Consider the following 13827-nt stretch of genomic DNA (forward strand, 5'->3'; position numbering starts at 1 on the left):
CTACTGATTCCTGGGATGAGAGCATTATCTAATGAAGAAAGGTTGGACAGCTTGGACCTATATCCATTGACATTGTGAAGAACAATAGATGATCTTACTGAAACATACAAGATCCTGAGGGGACTTGAGGGTGGAGCCTGAAAGGGTATTTCTCATTGTGTGAAAGACCAGAAATAGTGGATGTAGTTTAAAAATAAGGGGTCGCTCATTTAAGACAAAGAAGAGGATAATTTCTTTCTCTCAGAGTGTTGTGTATCTTTGGAACTCACTTCCCCAGAGAGTGTAGAGGCAGAGTCATTGAATATTTTTAATGCAGAGGCTAACAAGAGAGTCAAAGGGTATTGGCGGTAGGCAGGAAGTGCCTTTGACAGCATAATCAGTTCAGCCATGATCTTATCAAATAGCGGAGCAGAGGGTTAAATGACAATTCTGTTTCCAATTTGTATGTTCATAATTTGGGAAGGTGATAGTGTTCCAATGGTTTTGCATGTCTTGCTTTTTTTTGGTCCAGGAGTTTGCAGGAAAAAGGGGTGCTGTGATCTTAATTTTGATGAGTTGCTATAGAACTTGCAGATAGTTGAGAAGCTTTGAGGGTCATGTGGTGAGGTGCTCGTCGCAAATAACTAATCCATTTGAAGCCATGGTGTGGATGTGGCTGGGCTAGTTACGCTTTTGGTTAATAATAATTCCACAATGTTGATTGGAAAGGTTTTTGTGATGCTGATGCCTTAAAAGACAAAAGAGAAATGGTTAGCCTTTCTTTTATTTGAAATGGTCATTGGCTGACACTTCCATGGCTACATGGCCTAGATGCTATCTGCTACGTCTCAGTCCAAGTCTGGATGTTGTCCAGATCCTGCTGAAGAAATGTAATGGCACGAGTTGCCTCATTGTTGGTGAATTTGAGAATGCAGCTGAATATTGGAGAATCATTAGCTAACAGTCCACTCTACAACTTATTATGGAGTGAACGTCAGTGGTGAATTAGCTGAGGATGGTTTGGCTGAGAGCATTTCTCAGAGAAGCTTCTGCAGCAGCAGTGTTTTCCTGAAGCTTGATGAATGGCTTCCATCTACCAGAACGATTTTCCTTTACATGACATGACTTCAGCCACGGGAGGGTTTCCCCTTTGGTGCCTTTTGATTTCAGTTTTACTCAGATTCTTTTCATATCCAGTTGAATATTGCCTTGATGTTCAGAACAACTACTTGGACCTTTCCTCTAGTCTTCAGCTTATGTCCTTGATATGTTATTGATATTATTAGAATTATGATTAAATTATATATTTGTGATATGTAAAGTCAAGTTGTTCAGGAAGAACCTGAATTAAGCATTGGTGAGCCGGATATTGGGAAGTCGGGCTCACCTTATACCAGTGTTGGTGATTCCTTTCATCACTTTGCTGATAGTTGGGATGAGGATTAAAAGGATAGCAATTGGTTGATTCAGATTTATGCTATGTTCTCTGTGTACACCTGGACTTATCTGGACAATTCAGATTGGTGGGTAGATGACAGTATCATAGTTTAATGGTATAATTTGGCCAATGGAGCAGCTAGTTCTGGAGAACAGGTCTTCAACATTTCAGTTGGGAGATCGTCAGGGTCTGCGGTTTTTGCACTAAACTGCTTTTTAATGCCTCACATAATTAACTAAATTAGCTAAACACTGGTAACTGTTTAAGCAGGGACCTCATGGAAATGTTAAGTAAGATCATCCACTCAGTGGACACGTACAAACTTCAGTCTTGTCCCTGTTGAGGATGGGAATGTTTATGCAACCTTCTCTTTTGATTATTTTTCTGTTCTGAACTGGATTTCATCGATCTTCAGAGCTTTGATCAGATTCATTGTTTATAGAATCAATTAGCCCTGGCTATAGCCTGAATGGTGCTCAGCATGCATGGAGCTTTGTGTAGTGGCTTCACTGGGTTTAAGAACATAGAACATACAGTGCAGAAGGAGGCCATTCGGCCCATCGAGTCAGCACCAACCCACTTAAGTGCTCACTACCAACCTATCCCTGTAACTAATCCCTCCTAACCTTTTTGGTCACTGAGGGCAATTTATCATGGTCAATCCACCTAACCTGCACGTCTTTGGACTGTGGGAGGAAACCAGAGCAACCGGAGGAAACCCACACAGACACGGGGAGAACGTGCAGACTCCACACAGACAGTGACCCAGCGGGGAATCGAACTGGGACCCTGGCGCTGTGAAGCCACAGTGCTATCCACTTATGCAAAGGCATTCCTTTTCTAAAAATAAATTTAGTGTACCCAATTATATATTTTTTCCAATTAAGGGGCAATTTGTCATTGGCCAATTCACCAAACCTGCATATCTTTGGGTTGTGGGGGTGAAACCCATGCAGACATGAGGAGAATGTGCAAACTCCACACGGACAGTGATCCAGGGCTGGGATTCGAACCCAGGTCCTCAGTGCTGCAGTCCCAGTGCTATCCACTGCGCCACATGCTGCCCTATGCAAAAGGCATTCCTGACATACCCTACCATACTCCCCACTGAAACAGGATTGGTTTCTTGGCTTGATGGCAATTGGGACTGAGGATGGGTGGGAATTGGGGGTGGGGGTGGGGGTGGGTGGGTGGGGGGGGGGGGGCATTTGGGGTTGTTACAGGCCATGAGGTTGCAGAATGTGGTAGCATACAATAGGCTCAACAGAAAACTCAGTAACACTATAATATTAACACAGAAACATAAGAACAAGAATAGACCATTCAGCCCCTTGAGCATGTTCCACTATTCAGTGACATCACGGCTGATTTGAATTCAACAAAGATATTAAAATCAGTCTGTTCACATCTCCACAAAAATACCAACTCTACAGTTGGTATGGGAGGCGTATCTGATTTTATTCATTCTATTTTTACGATCCTAGCTGATGTTATAACTGGATGGGAAGATCCCAGAATGGAACACTGCTCCAAAGTAAGTTTTACTTTCTTAAATATAAAATGTGGAGGAACAGAGTCACAGGACCGTTAATTTGTTTTATCAACAAGGAAAAAACATTTATCAAACATGAAAAAATTGAATTATGACACAATATTTCTTTACTCCTTCCTTAACTTAAAAATTACACACAGGTTTTAGAGTCAATGTGGATTGCAAAGTACATCTTAAAGTACAATGGTCTCCTTAACACAATAATTCCCTTGTCAGCACACAAAGATGACTGTAGTCAAATAAACACCAATCTGAACCCAAGTTTGTGTCTGTGGTTTTCTCCTCACAATCCCCCAGAGAGTCATATGGGAGTTTCCAAACTCCACTCCCAAAAACATGTTTTAAATTATTCTCTCAAAGTAATGCTTTCCCTGTGTCTTCTACGTCACCATCACTTTCTTCTGTTCATTCATGCTGTGCATATCAACTGGAGCACTTTCCTCCAACTAAGTATGGAAATCTCATAGAATAAAGATACCTGAATTTATATGATTAGTTGAGGTATATTACATGCTGAGGTGCTGCTTTGCTCACTATCATTAGATGCATATTGTTCCTATTATGGCACAAAGCAGGAGAAAGAGAATGTTGTCCTTTTCTGAACCCTTTGGTTTTGGCTTTCAGAAAGGTGAGTGACATGTTCTGGGCTTCAGTATGTGTTTAGTATCAGTGAGAGTGAATAAGCTGAGAATCGAAGCAGGAGAAGACTAATGTAACTATAACCGATGATAATTCTTTCTTCTTATTATTTGTTGCTTCTTTTCCCAGTATTTACCAGAGCTCCCCCCCAGCATAGGACAGAAGACATTAAATGGCACTGCTCTAGGATGTGTTTTAATCCCTAATATTGGGGGCAGCACGGTAGCATTGTGGATAGCACAATTGCTTCACAGCTCCAGGGTCCCAGGTTCGATTCCGGCTTGGGTAACTGTCTTAGCGGAGTCTACACATCCTCCCCGTGTGTGCGTGGGTTTCCTCCGGGTGCTCCGGTTCCTCCCACAGTCCAAAAATGTGCAAGTTAGGTGGATTGGCCATGATAAATTGCCCTTAGTGTCCAAAATTGCCCTTAGTGTTGGGTGGGGTTACTGGGTTATGCAGATAGGGTGGCGGTGTGGACCTTGGGTAGGGTGCTCTTTCCAAGAGCCGGTGCAGACTCGATGGGCCGAATGGCCTCCTTCTGCACTGTAAATTCTATGAAAAAATAAGTGCTATCTTCTGCAAGCAGAGCAAAACTGCTGAAAAATATGAAATGCCAGGATGTGACACTGCATTGCCCATAATGGGTGCGGTTGCATGTACACCAATCATACAGCTACAGTACAAAGGAGAGTGATGCACTATCAATTACGGTGAGAGTAATCGAGGCTTTATTACACAGAGATGTGTGGCCTCCTACAGCTGCTGTCGAAATGGCTGCAGCTCGGAGAGCACACACATTTATACTGCGCCTACTGGGCAGAGCCAGCAGGCAGGGATCTACTCCTGTACCTGTAGTACAGGGGCCTTACCCGAATACCTTGTATGCAGTGCCATGTTTACAATATAATACAACAGTGGTGACTACCACATTCACCCCCTGTTAAAAATGAGTCCAGCAGGGGTGGTGGAAAACTATTTACGTACAGGTTGTCATTAAAATTTCAGAGAAGGTTACAAATTTAGACGGTCGGGCGCCTTGATCCGTCGTTGAGAGTGCCGCAGTGCTGGTGGCGAGTCAGGCGTCGGCTCGGTTGTCAGTCACTCCGGGAGCGTGTCAACATCCTCTTCATCCCCGGGTGGGACCAAGGGGAGGACGGATTGTCCTGGAGCGGGGGCTGTGGTGGGGTGCGCTGGGGGAAGGGAGGGTGGCGCCGGGGAAGGGGGAGGTGGGGGAACCAGCTGGTGCCAGGTCCCTGAGGGAGACTGTGTCTTGCCGGCCGTCGGGGTACTCTACATAGGCGTACTGCGGGTTTGCGTGGGTTTGTACCCTCTCAACCAACGGGTCCGCCTTGTGGAGCCGCACGTGCTTGCGGAGGAGAACGGGTCCTGGAGCTGCCAGCCATGTTGGGAGCGAAACCCTGGAGGTGGACTTCCTGGCGAAGACAAAGAGGCGTTCATGGGGGGTTTCGTTAGTCGCCGTGCACAGGAGTGACCGAATGGAGTGAAGTGCGCGGGGAGGACCTCCTGCCAGCGGGAGGCCGGGAGATTTCTGGACCGTAGGGCCAGCTGGACGGCCTTCCAGACTGTCCCATTTTCCCGCTCCACCTTCCCGTTTCCCCGGGTGTTGTAGCTGGTCGGCCTGCTCGAGGCCATGCCCCTGTTGAGCAGGTACTGGCGCAGCTCCTCGCTCATAAATGAGGATCCCCGGTCGCTGTGGACGTAGGCGGGGAAACCGAACAGAGCGAAGATGGTGTTGAGGGCTTTGATGATGGTGGCAGACATCATATCGGGGCATGGGATGGCGAAGGGGAATCTGGAATATTCGTCGACCACATTGAGAAAATACGTGTTGCGGTCAGTGGAGGGGAGGGGCCCGTTGAAGTCCACGCTGATGCGTTCAAAGGGACGGGAGGCCTTAAGCAGGCGCACATTGTCTGGCCGGTAGAAGTGCGGTTTACACTCCGCGCAGACCTGGCAGTCTCTGGTGATAGCCCTGACTTCCTCGATGGAGTAGGGCAGATTGCGGGCCTTAATGAAGTGATAAAAGCGGGTGACCCCTGGGTGACAGAGATCGTCGTGCAGGGTCCGGAGTCGGCCCACTTGTGCGCTGGCACATGTACCCTGGGACAGGGCATCGGGGGGCTCGTTGAGCTTACCGGGGCGATACAAAATCTCGTAATTAAAGGTGGAGAGCTCGATCCTCCACCTCAAGATCTTATCATTTTTGATCTTACCCCGCTGTGTGTTGTTAAACATGAAGGCAACCGACCGTTGGTCTGTGAGGAGAGTGAATCACCGCACAGCTTCAATGATAGCTTGGGCCTCCTTTTTGACGGAGGAGTGCCGAAAAGAACCCCAGGCATCGTTTGAGGGCCTTGGGGCAGTGGGGAAGGGGGAGATCCATGAGGGGGCGCATGCAATCGGGGTCGGGCCCTAGAACTCCGTTCTGAACCACATAGCCGAGGATGGCTAATTGGTTTGTGCTGGACACACACCTTGTTGTAGGTTAGGTTGAGGAATTTGGCGGTGTGGAGAAAGTTGGAAAGGTTAGCATTGTGGTCCTGCTGGTCGTGGCCGCAGATGGTGACATTATCCTGGTACGGGAAAGTGGCCCGCATTGCCTACCGGTCAACCAGTCGGTCCATCTCCCGTTGGAAGACCGAGACCCCGTTAGTAACGTCGAAGGGGACCCTAGGGAAATGGTAAAGGTGGCCGTCCGCTTCAAACGCGGTGTACGGCCGGTCTGTCTTGCGAATGGGGAGCTGGTGGTAGGCAGATTTCAGGTCCACTGTCGAGAAGATCCGGTACTGTGCAATCTGATTGACAATATCAGATATGCGTGGGAGGGGGTTAGCGTCAAGCTGCATGTACCGATTGATGGTCTGATTGTAGTCAACGACCATCCTGTTTTTCTCCCCCGTTTTCACCACTACCACTTGGGCTCTCCAGGGGCTGTTGCTGGCCTCGATGATACCTTCCCGCAGCAGCCGCTGGACCTCAGACCTGATGAAGGTCCTGTCCTGGGCGCTGTACCGTCTGCTCCTGGTGGCGACAGGTTTGCAATCTGGGGTGAGGTTTACAAAGAGAGAAGGCGGGTCGACCTTAAGTGTCGTGTGGCCACATACAGTAAGGGGTGGTAGGGGCCCGCCAAATTTCAGGGTTAGGTTCTGGAGGTTGCACTGGAAGTCCAGGCTGAGTAGCAAGGCAGTGCAGAGGTTGGGGAGGACGTAGAGCCGGAAGCCGCTGAACTCTACGCCCTGGATGGTTAGGGTGGCGATGTAGTACCCCCAGATCGCCACGGAGTGGGATCCAGAGGCCAGGGAGATTCTTTGGTTAATGGGGTGTACCGCGAGGGAGCAGCGCCTTACCATATCGGGGTGGATGAAGCTCTCAGTGATCCCGGAGTCCAGAAGGCAGAATATCTCATGCCCGTCGACCTTCACCTTTGTCGACGCGGTCGCGAGGTTGTGCGGTCGGGACTGGTCGATCGTGATGGAGGCGAGACGCGGCTGGTCGGCGGCGGTTGCAGGCGATGAGCAGCCCGATGAGGTGCCCAACGGGCAGGTGTCCTGAGGCAGGCAAGATGGCAGCGCCCTCGGGCCGCACGTGTCCTGGGCCAGGCAAGATGGCTCTGCCCACTGGTTGTGAGGCAAGCAAGATGGTGGCGCCCACGGGCCGCACATGTTGTGAGGGGAGCAAGATGGCGGTGCCCACTAGCCACACGTGGGGGTGCAGGGACAATAGCGGCGATTGAACGGGCCTGGCACACTGCAGCAAAATGTCCTTTCTTGCCGCAGGCTTGCAGAGCGCGCTCCGCGCCGGGCTGCGCTGCCGGGGGTGTTTTGTCTGTCCGCAGAAGTAGCACTTGGGTCCCCCAGGGTTGGTTGGTTGCCGTGCGATGCAGGCGTGGGGTTGGCTGGGGGCGGTCGCTGATGGGGTCCACGATGGGGTGGCCGCTGGCAGGGTCCACGATGCCCAGGAGGGGTGCGCGTGCGGTCGGGGGCATACGCCTGTACGTTGCGTGAGGCGACTGTGAGCGAGAGTGCTAGTTTCTTGGTCGCCGCGAGGTCAAGCGTAGCCCCTTCTAAGAGGCGCTGGCGGATGTAGGCCGACTCTAACGCATCTCTCATTAGCAGGTTAGAATGTTCAGCGGCCAAAATGGCCTGACAATCACAGTCTCTCACCAGAGTGAGCAGGGCATGCCAGAAATCTTCCACAGACTCACCGGGAAGTTGGTGCTGCGTGGACAGGAGGTGCCTGGCATAGATCTTGTTGGTCTGCTGAGCGTAGTTCTCCTTCAGTAGCGCCATGGCCTCTGCGTAGGTAGGCGCGTCCTGGATGAGGGGAAAGACATCGGAGCTCAGCCGCGTGTACAGAATCTGAGGCTTCTGTGCTTCTGGGATTGGGTCTGTTGCAGATCCGATGTATGCTTCAAAGCAAGCTAGCCAATGTGCAAAGTCCTTTTTGGCGTTGTCTGCTTGAGGGTGCAGCTGCAGGCGATCCAGCTTGATGAGGGGATCCATCTTTGTAAAATCTCTGTTTAATAAATTGATGCACTATCAATTACGACGAGATGAGAGTAGAGAGTAATCGAGGCTTTATTACACAGAGATGTGTGGCCTCCTACAGCTGCTGCCGAAATGGCTGTAGTTCGGAGAGCACACACATTTATACTCCGCCTACTGGGCGGAGCCAGCAGGTAGGGATCTACCCCCATACCTGTAGTACAGGGGCCTTACCGTAATACTCTCGTATGCGTGCAGTATATACAATATAATACAACAGTGGTGACTACCACAGAGAGTTTGTATAGGAAAACGTAGTCCCAGTTATGAATGAAGTAGCATTTACAAGGGAAGATGATGCAATGAAATGAGCCTTGGTGCATAATTGAAATTCATAATTATAATTTAAAATACTCTCAGACTGTGTCAGGGGAAAGAAATTCTTGATGACATGCAGCTTAATAAACGGCATTAATATGTTATAGTGGGGATCTTTTATTTCTACACTTGGGAGGATTTCTTAACCAGGTGACTCAAGGTACGATCATTTTGTGTTTTTCCATAATGAAGTGCAACAGTCTCTGACTACGTTACATGTATGATAAGCGTCATTAACATTGCCCGGATCTTACAAGCAGCGGCAATGATGGTTGGATTGGATTTGTTTATTGTCACGTGTACCGAGGTACAGTGAAAAGTATTTTTCTGCGAGCAGCTCAACAGATCATTAAGTACATGAGAAGAAAAGGGAATAAAAGAAAATACATAATAGGGCAACACAACATACACAATGTAACTACATAAGCACTGGCATCGGATGAAGCATACAGGGTGTAGTGTTAATGAAGTCAGTCCATAAGAGGGTCATTTCGGAGTCTGGTGACAGTGGGGAAGAAGCTGTTTTTGAGTCTGTTCGTGCGTGTTCTCAGACTTCTGTATCTCCTGCCCGATGGAAGAAGTTGGAAGAGTGAGTAAGCCGGGTGGGAGGGATCTTTGATTATACTGCCCGCTTTCCCCAGGCAGCGGGAGGTGTAGATGGGGTCAATGGATGGGAGGCAGGTTTGTGTGATGGACTGGGCGGTGTTCACGACTCTCTGAAGTTTCTTGCTGTCCTGGGCCGAGCAGTTGCCATACCAGGCTGTGATGCAGCCCGATAGGATGCTTTCTATGGTGCATCTGTAAAAGTTGGTAAGAGTCAATGTGGACATGCCAAATTTCCTTAGTTTCCTGAGGAAGTATAGGCGCTGTTGTGCTTTCTTGGTGGTAGCGTCGACGTGGGTGGACCAGGACAGATTTTTGGAGATGTGCACCCCTAGGAATTTGAAACTGCTATCCATCTCCACCTCGGCCCCGTTGATGCTGACAGGGCTGTGGACAGTACTTTGCTTCCTGAAGTCAATTACCATCTCTTTAGTTTTGCTGGCATTGAGGGAGAGATTGTTGTCGCTACACCACTCCACTAGGTTCTCTATCTCCCTCCTGTATTCGGACTCATCGTTATTCGAGATCCGGCCCACTATGGTCGTATCGTCAGCAAACTTGTAGATGGAGTTGGAACCAAGTTTTGCCACGCAGTCGTGTGTGTACAGGGAGTAGAGTAGGGGGCTAAATACGCAGCCTTGCAGGGCACTGGTGTTGAGGACTATTGTGGAGGAGGTGTTGTTGTTCATTCTTACTGATTGTGGTCTGTTGGTCAGAAAATCGAGGATCCAGTTGCAGTGGGGTGCCCAGTCCTAGGTTTTGGAGCTTTGATATGAGCTTGGCTGGGATTATGGTGTTGCAGGCGGAGCTGTAGTCAATAAATAGGAGTCGAATGTAGGAGTCCTTGTTTTCGAGATGCTCTCGGGATGAGTGTAGGGCCAGGGAAATGGCGTCTGATGTGGACCGGTTGCAGCGGTATGCGAATTGCAGTGGATCAAGGCGTTCTGGGAGTATGGAGGTGATGCGCTTCATGATCAACCTCTCAAAGCACTTCATTACGACTGAAGTCAGGGCCACTGGTCGGTAGTCATTGAAGCATGTTGCCTGGTTCTTCTTTGGTACCGGTATGATGGTGGTCTTCTTGAAGCAGGTGGGGACCTCGGAGTGGAGTAGGGACAGGTTAAAGATGTTCCTGAATACCTCTGCCAGCTGGTCCACGCAGGCTCTGAGTGCACGACCAGGGATCCCATCTGGGCCCGTCGCCTTCCGAGGGTTCACTTTCAGGAAGGCCAATCTGACTTCAGAAGCTATGATGGTGGGTCTGGATGAATTATGGGCTGCTGAGGCACTCGCCAGCGGATTGTTGGTTACCTGCTCGAACCGAGCATAGAATGCATTGAGTTCATCGGGGAGGGGTGCGCTGCTGCCAGAGATACTGTTCGGCTTCGCTTTGTAGCCCGTTTTGTTGTTTAGTCCTTGCCACAACCGCCGAGAGTCTGTCTGTGACTCTAGCTTGGTTTGATATTCTCTCTTGGCATTCCGGATGGCTTTGCGGAGGTCGTACCTGGATTTCTTGTATAGGTCAGGGTCGTCTGCCTTGAACGCCTCAGATCTGTCCTTCAGTAGGGAGTCAATCTCGCGATTGAGCCATGGTGGTGGCATACTCATTTAAGTTGGTCGCTGAGTTCTTAAATATGGACCAGTCCACTGTCTCTAACCAGTCATGTAAGAGCTCTTCTGTCTCCTCGGACCAGCATTGCACAACCTCCTTAGCTGGATTCTCCCGCTTGAGTTTCTGCTTGTATGCCGGGAGAAGGAGCACTGTCTTATGGTCTGATTTCCCAAAGTGCGGTCGGGGGATGGAACGGTAGGCGCCTTTGATTTTTGAGTAGCAGTGGTCAAGAGTGTTGTCGCCCCTGGTGGGACAGGAGATGTGCTGGTGGAATTTTGGCAGTACACTCTTGAGGTTGGCCTTGTTGAAGTCTCCGGCCACGATGAACAAGGCCTCCGGGTGTTCTGTTTCGTAGTTGTTTATTACTGTGTATAGTTCGTCCAGCGCCTTCCTCACTACTGCATGGGGTGGGATGTAGACTGCTGAAGTGAACTCACGTGGAAGATAATATAGGCGGCACTTTACGCTGCTGTACTCGTTAATGCCCCGAATCGATGGGTGCATTTATTCTGGCACCTTCCCATCCCAGTTTTCACAGAAATGTGCAGTTCAGCGTTCCTTGGGGAACTATGCTGCAATGGAGTACAGTGAGGGGAAGACAGGGCAAATCCCCTTTTATGACATTAGCTGGTGTATGTTAGGTAAGACGGTCCGGTCATTGAATTTTCAGGAATAGAATGAATGGATGAGTGAGTAAATGGGTATGTGGGGAGGGTGGACAAGGTGAGTAGTTGGGTAAAGAGGGAGGTAGGTAAGCTGGAAGCTGGATAGGTGTTTACATTAGTAGGGATCTGTATAGGTAGGTAGAATGTGTAGGTGGGTAAGTGATTTGCCGCATAGGATGGGTATGTGGCTAATTGGGTCGGGTGGGTAAGTCAGTAGGTGGGTAGAATTAGGAGATTATTCATGAAGGCTCGCCTTCTCAACCTTACCCCTTGCCTGAGGTGTGGTGATCCTCAGATTAAATCACCACCAGTCAGCTCTTCCCCTCAAAGGGGAAAGCAGCCTATGGTCACCTGGAACTCTGGTGACTTTACTTTACTTTAGTATTAGGAGGTGGGTGAGGTGGGTAGAGCGTGTAGGTATGTGAGGTGGTAGGTGGGTCTGAATGGGAGGGTATTCGGCTACAAGGGGGAGTCGAGTTTGGTCGGTGGTAGTCAGATCGTGGGGGTATGGTCAGGTCTGGTTAGAAGAGTAATTAAGTTATCAAGAGGGTAGTTGGGTTGGGGTGTAGTCGGATTGGGTTGGGATACAATTGTGTTGTTTGGAGGGGTGGCTGTGTCAGATCGGAGGTTAGATAGGTGTTCGAGGGGTAGTTGGTGGTCTGAAGGGTAGATGAGTTGTCAGTAGTATTATGTGAGTGTCCCTTTAAGAAAGGTTTGGTCTCTTACCATGTGACCTGCAGCATGGCTTCGGTGATGTCATTTGTGGGTGGAGCTGGGCTGTGGCTGTCAGGTTTTTGGGTTTCAGTTTTGGTTTTGTTGCTTTGGACTGCAGAAGGCAAAAGAAATGTTTCCCTGCTTTTCTCTGTTTTCATTTTAAAAGCAGTTCCAGTGAAAAAGCCTATTGGGTGTGGCAAAATGCCTTGGTAACTTTAAAGATAGAGTTGCTTTCTGGAAGGAGTTTGAATTTGCTGGTTGGAACTGGATCAGAATTTCAGGGAAAGGACCAGTCCCATTCAAGTGAGGATACAGTGTGCAGGGCCACACCCATGTAAGGGGGTTTTGGTTTATTGGATTTTATTATTGAATTGGAACAGCTCAAGGGGGATTCATTAAGTTTTATATACATTGATTACTGTAGCTGTTGTGTTTCTTTATGTTCATAATTGATAAAAAGTTCTTGATGTGTTTTTATATATAAATATATATTATATGTTAACTATGTTCTTAGAATAAACCTTGTTTTGATTAAAGCGCCTAGGAAGTCTGCAGAATCACACCTGAAGTGAAGGATTTTGTGCTCATCCTAGCCAAATTGAACATAAAAGGTTATATGTCAGGTGAACTTCATAATACACTTTGGAGTTTCTAAGCCTTGGCCCATAACAATAGGTGAAGTCAGTTGAAGAGAAATAGTCAGGTCACACGGTAGTTGAGTCGTCGGAGGCATTTTGGTGGGTAGACAAAGTTGAGTTATGTCTGGGATGTTGTCAGGGGAGATGTTTAGGTGGGGGAGGGATGATTGGGAGGTAGGCATAGTTGGGATACAGGGGTGGACGATAATGAGAGTGTCAGTTATGTAGTTACTCAGGTGTTAGGTTTATATATGTCTAACATTTCCAGAGTAACAATACAGGTAGGTACTATGGAATTATCCAAAGTCTCTGATTCTAGCTCAAGTTGGAGACACTCAAGGAAGATCCGGGGTGTAGGCCAATTTTCCATCTAAAGTTGAAACTTCCTGCACAATTCCTACATAGATTTACAGGTCAGGTCTTCAAGATGGGAAGATTTGATCCATTATCATTAATGAATGGAGCCTTTGGACTATCAGCTATTAGGAACAGGCCTTGAAATTATACTGTGGGATATAAATTTACAAATGGTTAACCTGTTCTTATGAAGCATATTTTAAATGGGTTTAAGCCTCTACTAAAGCAACACAGGAGAAATTTGATATATGTGTAAAATGTTCATATATTAGTTAGTATCTGAGAGCATAAGTCTACATCCATAAATCATAAACATGTAGTTGCTGAGCTTTTGTGAGAGTTTTATGATTAACACATGCTGCTCACAATATTTGCTTTCTTTATTACACAGCTAATCAACCTCCTTCGAAATATTGTATGCACGCCTATCTCCTCCCTTTCCCTCTGACAGCAGAAACACACAACTCCACTGCTTATGAGACTGCAATCAGTAAGTAAACATTGTCATTACCTAGAATAATAGAAATTCTTTGGATAAAATGGAGATGTTGGCAACTTGGCAGTGATTGACGGTGATTCAGGGATTGGGCAATTATAAACCTCAATAATAATGGGCTTGGTTATCTTAGTTTCTGAAATGGATAATGAGGTTGCAGCCGAGACACCATTCCAGACTATTGGTTTTATGCCATCGTTTTGCCAACAGCACACTGCCATTGGTAGACTCAGGCCTTTGATGTTTTATGT

At 48.0% G+C, this 13827-nt stretch overlaps 1 protein-coding gene across 3 annotated transcripts in view; it reads left to right on the forward strand.

Annotated features, from left to right (window-relative positions):
- The window catches only part of tmem182a (transmembrane protein 182a), a 151158-nt gene that overhangs the window by 93442 nt on the left and 43889 nt on the right, over window positions 1–13827 (forward strand). For all 3 annotated transcript variants that reach the window (XM_072476640.1, XM_072476641.1, XM_072476639.1), the window contains exon 3: window positions 13472–13570. In XM_072476640.1, the coding sequence (XP_072332741.1) occupies window positions 13472–13570 (99 nt within the window). The remainder of the gene's footprint in view (window positions 1–13471; window positions 13571–13827) is intronic.

The sequence above is a fragment of the Scyliorhinus torazame genome, chromosome 15, assembly GCF_047496885.1.
Source record: "Scyliorhinus torazame isolate Kashiwa2021f chromosome 15, sScyTor2.1, whole genome shotgun sequence".
NCBI lineage: Eukaryota > Metazoa > Chordata > Chondrichthyes > Carcharhiniformes > Scyliorhinidae > Scyliorhinus > Scyliorhinus torazame.